This window comes from Homarus americanus, unplaced genomic scaffold (genome assembly GCF_018991925.1).
Source record: "Homarus americanus isolate GMGI-L3 unplaced genomic scaffold, GMGI_Hamer_2.0 scaffold53225, whole genome shotgun sequence".
Taxonomy (NCBI): Eukaryota; Metazoa; Arthropoda; class Malacostraca; order Decapoda; family Nephropidae; genus Homarus; species Homarus americanus.
Genome location: NW_024750875.1, coordinates 378,654 through 394,138, shown reverse-complemented (window position 1 = coordinate 394,138; position 15,485 = coordinate 378,654). Strand labels below are relative to the sequence as shown.

The following is a 15,485-nucleotide window of genomic DNA, read 5'->3' as shown; positions in this document are numbered from 1 at the left end:
TCTACGTTACTCAGTTTTAGGCCCATCTCACATGACTGACCGACCATCAATGTTCTTTCCGCGCGAGGGTGTTAGTTTTCAATGCGTCTTATTTACGCTGGTGGGTGTAAGACCTCCTACCCTCACTGACGCAGCTATGGTCAATTTGGTGTTATTCTTGTTTATAAATGCCTTCTAATCTGTCAAGTCTCTCCGTCCTGTCTATTGCCATCCCAGCTGTCTGTTCGTCTGTGTGGTGTTTGAATGTAAGCCCGTCTGTACTAATGTGAACCAGTCAGTCAGCTGTCTGTCTGTCATGTTAGTTGCCATATTGTCCATGTGTGCATGTATGAATCTGTCTATTTATGTCAACCTCCTGTCTGTTTCACTGTCTATATTCACCCTGTGTCTATTGTACAGTAGTCATTTTCTCCATGCATTCCTGTTATTATCTTTTTATCTCTTCTCCTTTTCTAATGTACAGTCACCCACAGGAATAAGTATACACTGTAGCTGTAAGGTCGTCTGGTAACGTTGAAACTGCGCATCCAGACGCATGATGAAACTCAACTCCCTCCTTCCCCCACCTGTTATCTCTTAAGTATTTTCTGTTTCCCCCTTCTGTATTCTTCTATTTACTTATCTTCCTTCCTTTACAAATCCAAACAACATTAAAAAAAGTAGGCTAAGAAAAAAAGTGGGGGGAGGAGGAGGGAACCATGCGATAACTGCAATCGTGGGCTGACAGTGTCCAGCGAATGAGGTTGCGCCAAATCCGTAGACTTGCATCGTTTTCCAGCGTAAATAAAATGGTTATGTAATGGCTTCCTAAAGAAACCATCGATATGGGACCAGGTTTATTCCACTGTACTAATTTTTTGCGATTTTTCCACCAAGTTTGATGGAAAACGATTGTGCCGTTTCGGCTGCCCAGCGCGCGCACACACACACACACACACACACACCTAGCGCTATAGTATATTAGATACTAAGCCTTTGGTAGGGAAGGAAGCAGTGTGGTCGGCACTAAACTCGACCACTTCATCTGCAAGAACCAACATCCCTGACGACAGCAGAAGGCGAGTGTCCTAAGACTTTAGTTTTACCATGTCCAGTATGACAAGAACGGATATTGAAGGACCTCGACTTTGGCTTCAATCATTTACTTAATTTCTAAAAAAAAAAAAAAAAAAAAATTCCGACTCGCAAGATATTTGTGTGTGTGCTCAAAATAGGCAGCGTGGAGTTAGTGGAAAGAAACATTGAAATACTTAACATGTTCTTATCGAATTTGTAAAATTATACCTAAAATAGACTAGATAAGGTTAGGTTAAGTTAAGGTTGGTCCGGTTTGGTTAGGTTTTGTATTCTGTCAATATTATAACTCCTACAGGCGATAGTTTGTCCTTGTTGGCTGTACAATTTGGTGTACTTAATCAATTACATTATTTACAGCCTAATTAATGACCCTTATTCTCTGTATGTATTATCGTGGATGTATTATTTAGTTTACAGTGTCGGTACGTCAGTTGTAAAGGCGACAAACAAGACACATGGCCCCCACATATTATTGGAGGCCCCTGTGGTGGGGGATTAGGCTCTGCTAACTTACTGGTCCGTTTCCCTCTTATTTTATCTTCGTCATAAACCATGGGAGTAATAGTGCGAATATTGCGTGACTTACCGCGTTTTCTCTCTTTTCTTAGCAGCAATCTTTATGATGTTAAAAGTCAACTCCAGACCTTTTTTTTTCAGTGGCTTTAATGAATCTTTTCATAAATCAGATGAACACTATATTTTCATTTCAACTCTGCCACAAAGACCGTAAAAAAAAAAATATCATTTGGCCTGAACCTGACTAAACGATGTGGGTAAATTTGCTTCATTATAGTCGCAGGTAAAAATTTCGTTCAAGAAACTTTGGACGACTGTATATGTTTTACAACTTAAAGTGAAAACTAAAAAAATAAGGACATATTGTTACAAACTCTCCATGACAGCTGACCATAAATTGTCTACAAAGCTAACAGGTCTCCCAGAGAAGACTCGGGTGGTTGTCTGGAGATTTTCTGGTGCAAAACTTATATTCAATGAAACAATAATAAACTAGTTACTAATTATTTATTAACATTATTCTGTAGTATTTATTCATAATTTAGTCTGCTTTAACATGTCCAAATCTAAAGTTCAGAGCTGAAAAAATAAAATGTGAATTATTTATTAATGCCAAAATAAAGCTGGCCAGAACAAGTTTACATTCCTTGCATATTTCAACTAATATCATTATAAATCTGGTGACTCGTTGTAAATTAGATTCGATTTTGATTCAGTTCTTATGTGTTTCTGGATCTCTTTGGTGTTAAAAATATAATTATCATCACCGTTGAACATCAGAGGCATCTCTCAAACTATAGTTTATGTGAACTTTCTTTAACTTAGAACTTAAGAATATTAAGTGTACATATTTCCCCTTTTAGTGTAATGTTATAAGGATTCACTTACAAATTGCGGTATAAAAATATCTCGTACCATACAATCGCTGTACATGCTCTATATACCTACTTGATTATACAAGTTCAATGAGAGCCGTAGTTTGGACACCCCTGTTGGAGAGTTTTAATGCTCAAAAGTAAACTCCATAACATCTAGTCTCACAATTTACCATGGTTCAGTGTGAAAATTGGGTAACTACGGGTGAATATGTTAAAGTACTATGTATGGGGATACAGAGTTCAACCTAACCTAACCGTCTTTATTCTGTGTGTTTTCGTATCCTACGCATTCTTGAAATCATTTATGCAATTGGTACTTCCTAGCTGTGTTATGTCAGAACCAGAAGTATCTTCAATATGTGTCTAATTGCTACATTATTTTGCATCTTCGTGTTTATTAAACAAGCGTTAGACATCTACTCTACTCTTGCTTTATATATTGATAGAAAATGTTTGTGGTGTATGTCAGAATTTTTCAAGAAATTTATATACGAGGGAACTGTGTTTTATGAGATCACCTGAATATCTCCAGCCCCAGCTTATTTAACCTAAATATTTACCACCCTAATGCTAACCTAGCCTAACCTAACACCCACCTCCAAATTGTGTTAGGTCTGTTAATCTTTAGATGAATGGGGTGGAAATTCTTCAGGTGAACCGTTTTATGAATAAGATTTTTTTTTTTTTTTTTGAGAAGATGGATAACGTAAAGTAAAAATATTTACCGGGTCTTGATAAAATAAAGTGATAAGTGCAGCGTAAAATTAATTCCCTGAAAGGTCTGCTCATTTAATTATTATTTTAATGATTGTATAGTACAGTCAGACTTTCATTTTACTTATATGTATTACCAAGGTAGAAACTGCTATAGTAAAGAAATAAAATAACTTACATGTTATCTTAAGAATCAAGAGAAATGATGAACCAACGTAAACATTGTCACAGACTCGCCGACTGGACGACACAGGCGAACTTAATGAGGATATATGATAGTACAGTTGAAGGTGTGAGTAGGAGACACTGGCCACTTTGAGATATGGAGGATATGAGTTAAGGTCTGAGAGTTAATCCCTTATTAGTTGATTAAGTCAGAAGGGTAACGAGCGAGAGAGAGCACAATACACAAGGGTCAAAGAACAGGGAAGGGGATATAGTGAATTATCACGAGACAAAAGCATTCAGCTAATATAGCAGCCTTTGAATGTTTTCCTTCTCAGCGTCTTACAATACCTGATGCAGCAGATGTAAATGGAGTTTATTAAATTGCTGTTTTGCGTTATTTTATGTACTCACTTCAAAAATTATCCGAACGATTTTGTGTGTGACTATGTGACATAACCGACGAAGAATTTGGGCAATCTTACCGTGGCAATAGAACCGCGGGGTTCATTTGGAAATTCATCAGCAGGCGCCTCCGTAAATATATTATTTAGAACTAGTACCTTTATTCATTTTATCGTATGATAAGGCATTTACTATTGTTTTTCTTTTGAGGTCCACAGCATCTTTCCTAACTTAAATAGATGAGAGAGGAGTTAACGATATAGGTAAAGGCTAAATGAACGTGTTTGAAGCTTCTTTAAACACGCCGAAAAGTCTTCAAAAGTTTATTTTTGTTATGAAGTTTCTTGCTTAAGAATACATCTTGCAGTGGTAATATTACCATGTGGAACAAAGGTGGGTAATGTAGCGAAACCTTTACAAGGATGTGAAACAGGATGGCGAAAAGGGAGGAGGTGGAGCAGGAAGAGGAGGAGGGAAGTAGCGAAGAGGAAGAGGAGGGGAGGAGGAGAAAGGAAGGCTTTTCTGAAAAAGGTCAGCCATTTCCTGCATTCCATCAACTTCACCAGTTAAAACATCTCCTAAGAATACATTCAACCTGGATCTGACAGATGTTTATCTTTGAAAACCTCAACATTAAACTAATAAAGTGATGAGTATGATGACCACTGTTACTTCCACCAGGGTTGTGTGGTTACGTGTTACACAAGTTAGGAAGACTCATAAAGCTTACAAACATTTGCAGGTTAAAGGAGCAAATTTTGGTGATTCAAAATCGGCGTTTCAGAAGAAAGATTTTATTGGGTTAGCGATGAAAAATATAAAGTTTCTTTAGTTTGAATGATGTGAAGACTGGCGGTTTTATATATTTTTATCACTAATAAAAATAAAAAATATACATAAATATTTAATTAAAATATAGCCCATTTAGACTGATTTTCATTAAAACGTAATAAACTAGAAAGGAAAATCCCCGCGCCATTCTCCCAAATCCTGAGAAGTGCATTTCGGCACCACACACAGAGCACAGCTGGGTGACAATATTGATAAGTTTTTTCCTGGTTCATTAATTATAAAATGTTAATTGTTGATTTATTGATGCCAGCTACCACTTGTCTGTAACTATATCCTCTTGTTCTTGCAGGTGGTTGTATATATATATATATATATATATATATATATATATATATATATATATATATATATATATATATATATATATATATATATATATATATATATATATATATATATATAGCCTATATATATATACACACACAACCACCTGCCTCGTGTTACAAATTTTTATCACCATAGGAGTTATTTGCAAACTACTTATGTTATTTTCTGTTCAAAGACGTGACATAAGTTATATTTTTTTGAACGGCAACGAATTGAAAGCAGTTCCTGGATTATGATGGCACATTCAGATGATGCCTTGACAATATTTATGTGGTAACAGTAATTACCATGTAATTACTGTAATTATCGAGTAGATTTCTGGTATTTATCACTAATTTCCTAATACTGTATTAATTTTTACTTGTCAGGGTGACCCTCTTGACAAGTAATGCCTTGTTGGCGTACTTGGTAGTAGTAGTAAAAGGAGGGGAATGAGAAATAACCACAAAAACTTAATAGTTTTTCTAAAAAAATTTGTGAAAACTTCTGGTAATTTAATGAGTTTGTCAGGTGAATAGACACTCCAGACTGTATTGTTTATCTTGAGGGGCGATTTTTCTTTTCAAACTTTGTATTATAGAACTTTTGTAAATATGTTTCTTGTTAATCTTTTATTTATGTGGCTGAATATAACTGATATGTAGATGTGTTTATCTCAGTGGGAATGTGACTTAATATTTTTTTATGATATTGTTCTGAGTTTGACCTCCGTCCGTCCGCTCGTTGTGCTGTGGGGTATTGATCTTCGTCTGAACACAACTGTTGTGTCATTTTATCCACCAATCTGATGGTTATGGGAATATAGTGGGTTATCCTGTCCGTCTGTTCATGACAAAGATATTTTACACGTGATAACTTTTCACTGATTCAAGGTTATGATTTATATTATGATGTGAAAGTGAATAATCTTAAGTATGAAAAAATCCTTAACACACCCTAACCTTAATCTTGCCTAACAAAATTTAGCTAAGCTTAAAGTTAACCTAAATTAACCTAACCTAAACGTAACCTAACGTAACATTAACCTAAACCTTAGCCAACCCTAATGTTGTTAGGCTATACTGAAGCTGTGGCTTTACAGTATGACTTTTTCCTCGCCAAAATTGCAACGTTTCTCTTGTGAATATTTTCCAGGACACCGTAATGTATTATGAAAGATTTCATTTGGGCTCTTAAGCTTGTCTCCAACTCCAGATATTTTAGCGTTATATCCCTTAATCTAGACACAGTTGTGTAAGTCATGACAGACATAACATTCTATAAACGTTTCATATAGTGATGAAAATATAATGACATGTTTCTTGAGCGTCTTGTATTTGTTTAAACATTAGAGCCCTTGTCATAGACTAACTTGGGTAAATCTTCTCAAGCATCCTTTTCATTTAATAATTTTCAATAAACTCGATGGTTTTATATAAATTATAATGTAAAGATAATTATATTATTTTACTAGAGTCATGCTGAATGTACAGTTAGCCTTTTTATTGTTATTATGTTGGTTTAAGCTGTTTTATGAAAATATTTACCTCCAGTGAAAGATGCAATGACGTAGTCATTTGTTGTTGGTTGATGTTTCAATTGTTTATTTTTTTTTTGCTATAATGGCTGTGAAAATTATAAGCAGTTTAAGAATTATTATTAGAATAATAATAGAATAATCATTACGATAAAATCGAGTTCTCATCTTAACCTAGAACAGTTGTTATCACTGCTCACATACGTGACCTCAAGTGCTTGACGTGTCTGTTTCCAATTAGGATCTTTCATTGACTTGACTCTTTCAACACCAGATCTCTATAATCAATATTTATCAAACTTGGAGGTCTTGCGTCTATGTATTTTCTATATCATCTGCCTCTGTACCCTGAACTACTAATACATATATATTTATCTTCTTCACTTAAGTATTATCTTCACCCTTATGTGCTAAAATATAATCTCATTTCTCATTCTTATTGCTAACATATTTACGTAAAGGAATAAAACCACACTCGACCCCAACTTGTAAACCAAGTATTGTTTAGAGCTGGGTGGCCAAGGTGTGCCCCGGGATCGAACCAGTGACTCATTGGACAGGAGGCGAGCGCTGTAGCCAAGCATCCGCCGCACCCGATTAATCCTTTTTAAATTCTGTAATATCAAACTGGCTAACATTCTAACCTTCGCCCTATCCTTCTAGACTTGTCGGTGGGCGTGCATGGTGTGCAAATATTGACACTCGTCCCTCCTTCCAGACCTGTCGGTGGGCGTGGTGACGGCGTGGGACGCAGACGACCAGCAGGAGGGCACCAACGCCCACCTCACATACTCCATCGAGAAGAATGTGATCGACGAGCGCTCCGGCCAGGCCATCTTTACTGTCAACCCCGAGACCGGCCTCGTCCGTACTGCCATCTGCTGCCTCGACCGCGAGACCACGCCCGAGTACCACATCCAGGTGGTGGCGGTGGATGGAGGCGGCCTCAAGGGTAAGTGTTGATGGACTAGTTTAATATTTAACCTCGTTACCGCTTAGTAGTCGACCTGCAGTAATAACATAATAGCATCAACGATAACTCCATCTCCCACAGTGAAAAGTCTCAAGGGTGAATGGTGGTGTCATGACGGGTGTGTCAGCTGTGTATAAGTTCAACCTGGGGTGTGTTAGTAGTCTAGGAGTCCTGATAAGGTCTTTCCAAATATTTAGGTGGGGTGATTTAGTGGTCCAGGGGTCATGGCAGTGTGTTTGTTGTCCAGCAGTCATGGTAAGATATGTTCTTTCTCTAATGGTAATGGTTTTCGTCGTGTTAGTTCTCCCATCGGGTAAGAGGAGGTTCTGGTAGTTATTTAGAGGTCTTAATGGTCTACCTGGGGTCCATTAAACAGTGCCAGTTCTCTTGGGGTCATGGTAGGGTATGTCAGCTCTTCAGGGGTTATGGTCAAGTGTGTGTGTGTGTGTGTGTGTGTGTGTGTGTGTAACTGGATCACTGTACGACGTTTGTCCTACTAAGTCCATGACTTTTCACAATGTTTCCAATCAATTGATGAGAACAATGGCTTCTCGTTGTAAATTATTCTCGCCAACACACATATATATATATATATATATATATATATATATATATATATATATATATATATATATATATATATATATATATATATATATATATATATATATATATATATATATACAACCGGTCGGAATAATCTCACTTAGTTATTGGGTTGGTTTTTTTAGTTATAGTGGATGGTAATGCAGTGGAAGCGCCCCTCAGAGAGAATACCGAACCAGCACAAACACAATTAATAAAAGTATTTTCCGTGACCGTGGAAAGCTAGCACCTGTGATTGGGGTTAATGAGACGCAATGGTCAAGGATGACACTTCTATTCCTTCCAACACTAAAGACAGAATCAATAGTTGTACACAAGCACTGGAGTACATAAGAAAATAAGGAGTCTGTAATAGGCCGGTTGGCCTGTGCATGGCAGCTCCTGCCGAGAGTTACTACCACTCTCTATCATCCATGAATCTATCTAGCCTCCTTTTGAAACTTTCCAGAGTTCCCGCACTTACTACAAAGTTGCTAAGCTTGTTCCACTCGTCCACCACCCTATTTGTGAACCAGTTTCTTCCTATCTCCCTCCTAAACCTAAACTTATCCAACTTGAATCCGTTGCTCCGAGTCCTATCCTGCTCGGATATTATAAGAACTTTATCTATATCCCCTTTATTGATTCCTTTCACCCACTTAAATACTTCTATCATATCTCCCCGCACTCTTCGTCTTTCTAGGGAATGCAAGTTAAGTTTCTTTAACCTATCCTGATATGGAAGGTTTCTAAGTCCCGGAATCATTTTTGTCATTCTTCGCTGCACCGACTCTAGTGAATTTATATCCATTCTATGCTATAGTTTAGAAGAAATGCTGAAAAAAGAGCAAACTGACTACAGTTTTTCAAGAGGAAACGGAACACTAATGGAAAAAATGACAAATATTTTGTAATATGGAAAAATTTTAAGTTTTTTCTATGGCTGGGAAAAAAAGTTGAGGTAGCTATAGGCTTAATACAAAAAATATATTTAGGGGATATTGTGAGTAAAGCTTAAAACAAATGTATTTATTTATGTAACAAAATGTATTGAATATTATATTGCGAATTTTCATAATGGAGTTATTCTGAGGTAATGAATTGTAGTCTCTTGAGAGACGTAGAGTAAGGGGCGATGTGGTCGGTCCACAAATGGAAGAAAGGTTTTAAGTAAAGGTGAGATAAGTAAGGTGCCTAAACTATCAAACCAAAACTGGACTCATAGAAATTATTTTCAATTCGAGAAAAATTAGATCTAGGAAGGAAATAAATAAACAGTGATTAGGAAATTATTGAAGGAGCTGGAAAATAAGGTCATGAGTACAATTTCGTTGTCAAATGTATGTTTGAGTGATAAATGGTTACTGGGGTGAGGTGTAAGTCACAAGTCCTTGACATGTGGAGGTTACCACAAGGAAAAGCCCCAAGCACCTTCGTGTCTCTGTATCCTCCTGGTGACTTACATGTGAACCACGTGTCTTCTGTGATTTTTGTGTATAAATATATACCGCAACTTAAGGAGAGTAAACTCGAGCAGTTTGAGCTTCAGCGAGATGAATTAATCACACACAACAACGGTTAGAAAACTTGGCTTAGTCCAGGTGGCGTCACACAAGGAAATCTTATCAAAGTGTGAGCTTTATGTTCAACTCCCAAGTTTGACAACATACATGACATTACTTGATTGTAACTTATTCAGTGCAGGTAAAATGATCCTGGAAAATCTGAAAATGAAAACTGCTTCAAACAGAGATGACTCAGATTAATTTTAGAAACAGATTCATTTATTGTGCAGACTTGTTATACCAATTTAAAGGAAGTCACCTTTATGTTAATGAAGATATTTTATTTGTATGTGCACATTGTATAGGTACGGGAACGGTGGTGGTGCGGCTGGCAGACGTGAACGACAACTCTCCTCGGCTGACTCGTGACCTATGGCAGGTGGAGGTGGACGAAACATGGGGCGACGGAGCTCCTACCAACCACACGCTCCTCCAGATCTCTACCACCGACCACGATACCTCCAACTACTTCTTTTATCGGGTCAGTATCACACTTCAACTCTCTCTTTTGTTGGCATAATACGTCTTTACCAGCAGCTACATTTTTTATTGACTATGTTATCAGTGAACATAATTAACGCTACTGTTATATTTAACTATAGTGCAAATGGACCTAACGTTATGACTTTAAAACTAGTTGAGTAATTTAGATAGGAAAATAATAATATCGGAAGTAGAAAGTCGAGAGTTGACCTGTGGAAGTGCATTTTCTGAATTTTGTGTTGGAAATTCCGCACGCTGAAACAGTGTCGAACAGAGAAGAAAAGAAGGGAATATTGTGGGTGGAGAAAAAAAAGAACAGTTAAATTGTCATTGTAAATATAATAACCCAGAGTTTTTTAATATGCTTGGTTAAATAGTTTGACTACATGACAATACGAAATCCTGAAAGTTGTTGTTAAAATGTTATTAATGCCCTTCAATAACGAGTGTCTTTAAGCGCTTAGCAAGATTAGTTATACAATACTTGAACAACGATAAAAAATTATGAGAGAACTCTGTGTTCCTGCAACCCAAACTGAGAGCATTTCATGCTAAGTAAGATAATAACAATAGGAATGATCAGGAAACGAAGTACATGTACTCTGGTAGACGAAGAGACACTCCACTCCAGATGCTGACAGAAATACATTGAAACAAGGAACCCGGAGAAGTATAACGAGTTCACAAAGCAGAAAAGCAAAGTTCGGCAAGAATAAACTGAACCAACACTGGAAAAGCGGATTTAGTCACTCAGGACGAAAGGAATGTATATATTAAGTGTGGCCGAGGCAAACCAAGAATTGGCGGATATTATGTCGGCTCTTCTCCATTGTACTCACAAGAATACCATTTTTAGTGATACCAACATCCTCCTGAACGAACTACGAGGAACCACTGGACCAATCCATCATTGTAGAATAAGAATTTGGAGAAAAATCACGAAAATCAATGGTGAAAAGGGACATTAATTCTAATTTGATAGAAATGTTGCTGAAATGCATTGTAATGGTTAGTATTTGTGTTTGGATCACAAGTGAGGAGACATTTAGCAGATAATAGGAAACGGCTGAAGCCTTGGAAACGTAGTGTAACAAGCGAACACCAATGATATCTTATACTGACAAGGAAACAAAAGAAGTACTGAGATTAGAAAAAAAAATAAATTGAAGGTGAAAGGCCAAGGAAAGGCGGGTACGGGGATGGATGCCAAATTTCTACATTTAGAAATGAAACATGTAACTAAATGGGTAACCTAGAACCAACACTACTAAGTATTTTTTTAAGCATTGTAATTTAGAAACTTAATTTAAACCTTAGGAAGTACGACAAGAAAACATGAAATTATTCAAAGCTATATTATAAACATCATATTCACCGACAGGAAATACACATAATTATTTACATAAAGGATATCAATAGGTATTTGTGTGACACTCACGAAATATTAAACCAATTACAGAGAAAGGGCGGTATGTACTTTTATTATTGTAAAAATCATAATTGGCAAAAATTAATTAAGCCTGAAAATGATGATTTAATTATTCGACATTTGTGTATTCTCTTCCTGATAATTCTTAATTAATCTGTTAATGTTTTTCACCTTTTAATTTAGTAATTAAAAAAATTCCACGGTGTTCATCATCAATCCATTTTACCTTTTACTTTTTCCATCACATGAAAATAATCTGAAATTCTTTAGCACATCACTGTTCTTGTCGGCACACGAGCTAATTTACTCACGTCAAATTTTAATCAGTTATGGGAATATAAACAGTTTATAATGGTTATTCATTTCACGTGTAGATCCACATTTCTCTGATTAATTATTGGAGACAGTGGGGGTCCTCTCAGATGTGCGACAACTATTGGGATTTGTTTAAAGTTTAACTGAGAGGATGGTGTGATACGGTCATCTGTCATATTCTCTTTCTGTAGATAACCTTACAGCATTACTTCACTGATACCACTGTTTACATCCAGTAGGCACCAGAAGGAGTTTAAAGGCCTCTCATATGTGCCGTTACAAGAGGAGAATGTTAAAGAAAAGTTACAGTGAATGAAAAAAAAACTAAAGACGCGCCAAGACTAGCAAAAGCACCGAGAATTATTTTTTTTAGATATTTACAAAGCAAGAAAAATTAATTTATTTGGTCATATACAGTAGCTAAGGATGATAGAGATATTAATGGGTGAGGGGGAGGCAGATGGATAGCTGGGTCCCTGGAGAAATTAAAAATATGGGAGAAGAACCAGAGAGGAACCCGAGCACGTTTGAAGAGGCTAGCCGAGGTAGTCAACCCTCACACTTGAGAATAACACATTAATTGATTAATTAGTTGTGTATAATTAGAAATCGTAACTCCTTTGATCTTACATTACTCATATTTCCACAACGCACAAGGTCCCTTTGACAGATTGTTTACTCCCATATACAGTATACTGCTGATTGTTGGGCCACGAGCTAGGGCGCCCACAACTACTATAAATTTCTTCCAATTTATACCAATCATTTAGTCCTCTGCTTGTTTGACGAGTTTTCAATAAAATATTTAATTCATGACAAAATTTATTGTCTTTCACATCTATGGTCACACTCATATATTACCCCGTGCAACAGTAATTCTATATACTGTAGTTTGTGGTCCCACAATGAATTTCTAGTCTCATTATCAGTCGTGGAACCAATAATTACAGATTCACCTGGCGTGTAATTAAGTTCTAACTCATTATTAGATTTTTCTGATGATTCTGGTTATTTACCTGAAGTATTAGCTGACTATTACGAGTCGCTATGATGTTCATAAATAGTTGGTCCTTAATTTTCCCCCAATCAGATTAGTAAATACGTTTAAATGTCTTATTTATCGTTTATATAATTAATTTGATGTTGATAGTTGCCGTAAAATCATTCATTCCAATACCGTTACATCTGCATTGTTGACCTGTTCCCCCCGCATCATATACTGCATGTACAGTTACCAGCAAAAGTTTTCCCACAGCCCGAGAACTTTTGCTGGCAACTGTACAGTGTACATTAATTTAGCAACATCCGGCAGGTGTAGTACATCAATAAATATGCTGATTAGTTGTCTGATTCATCTCATAGATAACATTTGATCAACATACATAACAGTAACGACTCATAATAATTGCTCCAAAATTATTATCCAGGAACCTAGGGGAGAGATGATGACCAATAGTTGATGGTGGTAGTGCAGTGTAAGTTGATGGTGGTAGTGTGCAAGTTGATGGTGGTAGTGTGCAAGTTGATGGTGGTAGTGCAGTGTAAGTTGATGGTGGTAGTGTGCAAGTTGATGGTGGTAGTGCAGTGCAAGTTGATGGTGGTAGTGTGCAAGTTGATGGTGGTAGTGTGCAAGTTGATGGTGGTAGTGCAGTGCAAGTTGATGGTGGTAGTGTGCAAGTTGATGATGGTAGTGTGGTATAAGTTGATGGTGGTAGTGGTGCAAGTTGATGGTGGTAGTGTGCAAGTTGATGGTGGTAGTGCAGTGTGATGGTGGTAGTGTGCAAGTTGATGGTGGTGGTGTACCAAGTTGATGGTGAGTAGTGCAGTGTAAGTTGATGGTGGTGGTGTACAAGTTGATGGTGGTAGTGTGCAAGTTGATGATGGTAGTGCAGTGCAAGTTGATGATGGTAGTGTACAAGTTGATGTGGTAGTGCAGTGTAAGTTGATGATGGTAGTGTACAGAGTTGATGGTGGTAGTTAATTGCAAGTTGATGATGGTAAAGGTGCAGTGCAAGTTATTCAGGTGGTAGTGTGCAAGTTGATGATGGTAGTGTACAAGTTGATGGTGGTAGTGCAGTGTAAGTTGATGGTGGTAGTGTGCAAGTTGAAGTACAGGTGGTAGTGTGCAGTTGATGGTGGTAGTGCGAGGTGGATTGATGGTGTTAGTGTGTGCAAGTTGGTGGTGGTAGTGCAGTGTAAGTTGATGGTGGTAGTGTGCAAGTTGGTGGTGGTAGTGCAGTTTAAGTTGATGTTGGTAGTGTGCAAGTTGATGGTGGTAGTGCAGTGTAAGTTGATGGTGGTAGTACAGTGTAAGTTGATGGTGGTAGTGCAGTGTAAGTTTATGGTGGTAGTGCATAAGTTGATGGTGGTAGTGCAGTGTAAGTTGATGGTGGTAGAGCAGTGTACTGAAAGTTGATGGTGGTAGAGCAGTGTAAGTTAATGGTGGTAGTGTGCAAGTTGATGGTAGTAGTGCAGTGTAAGATGGTAGTGGTAGTGTGTAAGCTGATGGTGGTAGTTAATGGTGGTAGTGTGTTGTGTGTTGCAGGTGGTTGAGGCCAGCGGCTGGGGGTGGCAACACTTTGGGATGAGGACGGAAGGAACCGCGGGTCATCTTGTCGCCATCAAGACGCTCGACTACGAAGACCAGGCACAGCGTCAGGGCTTCCGCTTCATGGTGCAGGTCACAGACAGGGTGAGTCTTGTGTATCTTGGTGCAGGTCACGGACAGGGTGAGTCTTGTGTATCTTGGTGCAGGTCACGGACAGGGTGAGCCTTGTGTATCTTGGTGCAGGTCACGGACAGGGTGAGTCTTGTGTATCTTGGTGCAGGTCACGGACAGGGTGAGTCTTGTGTATCTTGGTGCAGGTCACGGACAGGGTGAGCCTTGTGTATCTTGGTGCAGGTCACGGACAGGGTGAGTCTTGTGTATCTTGGTGCAGGTCACGGACAGGGTGAGTCTTGTGTATCTTGGTGCAGGTCACGGACAGGGTGAGCCTTGTGTATCTTGGTGCAGGTCACGGACAGGGTGAGTCTTGTGTATCTTGGTGCAGGTCACGGACAGGGTGAGTCTTGTGTATCTTGGTGCAGGTCACGGACAGGGTGAGTATCTTGGTGCAGGTCACGGACAGGGTGAGTCTGTGTATCTTGGTGCAGGTCACGGACAGGGTGAGTCTTGTGTATCTTGGTGCAGGTCACGGACAGGAGTGAGTCTTGTGTATCTTGGTGCAGGTCACGGACAGGGTGAGCCTTGTGTATCTGGTGCAGGTCACGGACAGGGTGAGTCTTGTGTATCTTGGTGCAGGTCACGGACAGGGTGAGTCTTGTGTATCTTGGTGCAGGTCACGGACAGGGTGAGGTCTTGTATCTTGGTGCAGGTCACGGACAGGGTGGACAGGGTGTGGTGCAGGTCACGGACAGGGTATCTTGCAGGTCACGGACAGGTGAGTCTTGTGTATCTTGGTGCAGGTCACGGACAGGGTGAGTCTTGTATCTTGGTGCAGGTCACGGACAGGGTGAGTCTTGTGTATCTTTCACGGACAGGGTGAGAGTAGCAGTCACGGACAGGGTGAGTCTTGTGTATCTTGGTGGTCACGGACAGGGTGAGTCTTGTGTATCTTGGTGCAGGTCACGGACAGGGTGAGTCTTGTGTATCTTGGTGCAGGTCACAGACAGGGTGAGTCTTGGT

At 38.6% G+C, this 15,485-nt stretch overlaps 1 protein-coding gene across 1 annotated transcript in view; it reads left to right on the top strand.

Moving 5' to 3' along the window:
* The window catches only part of LOC121854466, a 150,312-nt gene extending 135,451 nt beyond the window's left edge, over positions 1-14,861 (top strand). The window contains exons 7-9 of the mRNA XM_042349142.1: positions 7,169-7,402; positions 9,879-10,054; positions 14,346-14,861. Of these exons, the coding sequence (XP_042205076.1) occupies positions 7,169-7,402; positions 9,879-10,054; positions 14,346-14,570 (635 nt within the window). The 3' untranslated portion in view covers positions 14,571-14,861. The remainder of the gene's footprint in view (positions 1-7,168; positions 7,403-9,878; positions 10,055-14,345) is intronic.
* Positions 14,862-15,485: the final 624 nt, after the last annotated feature.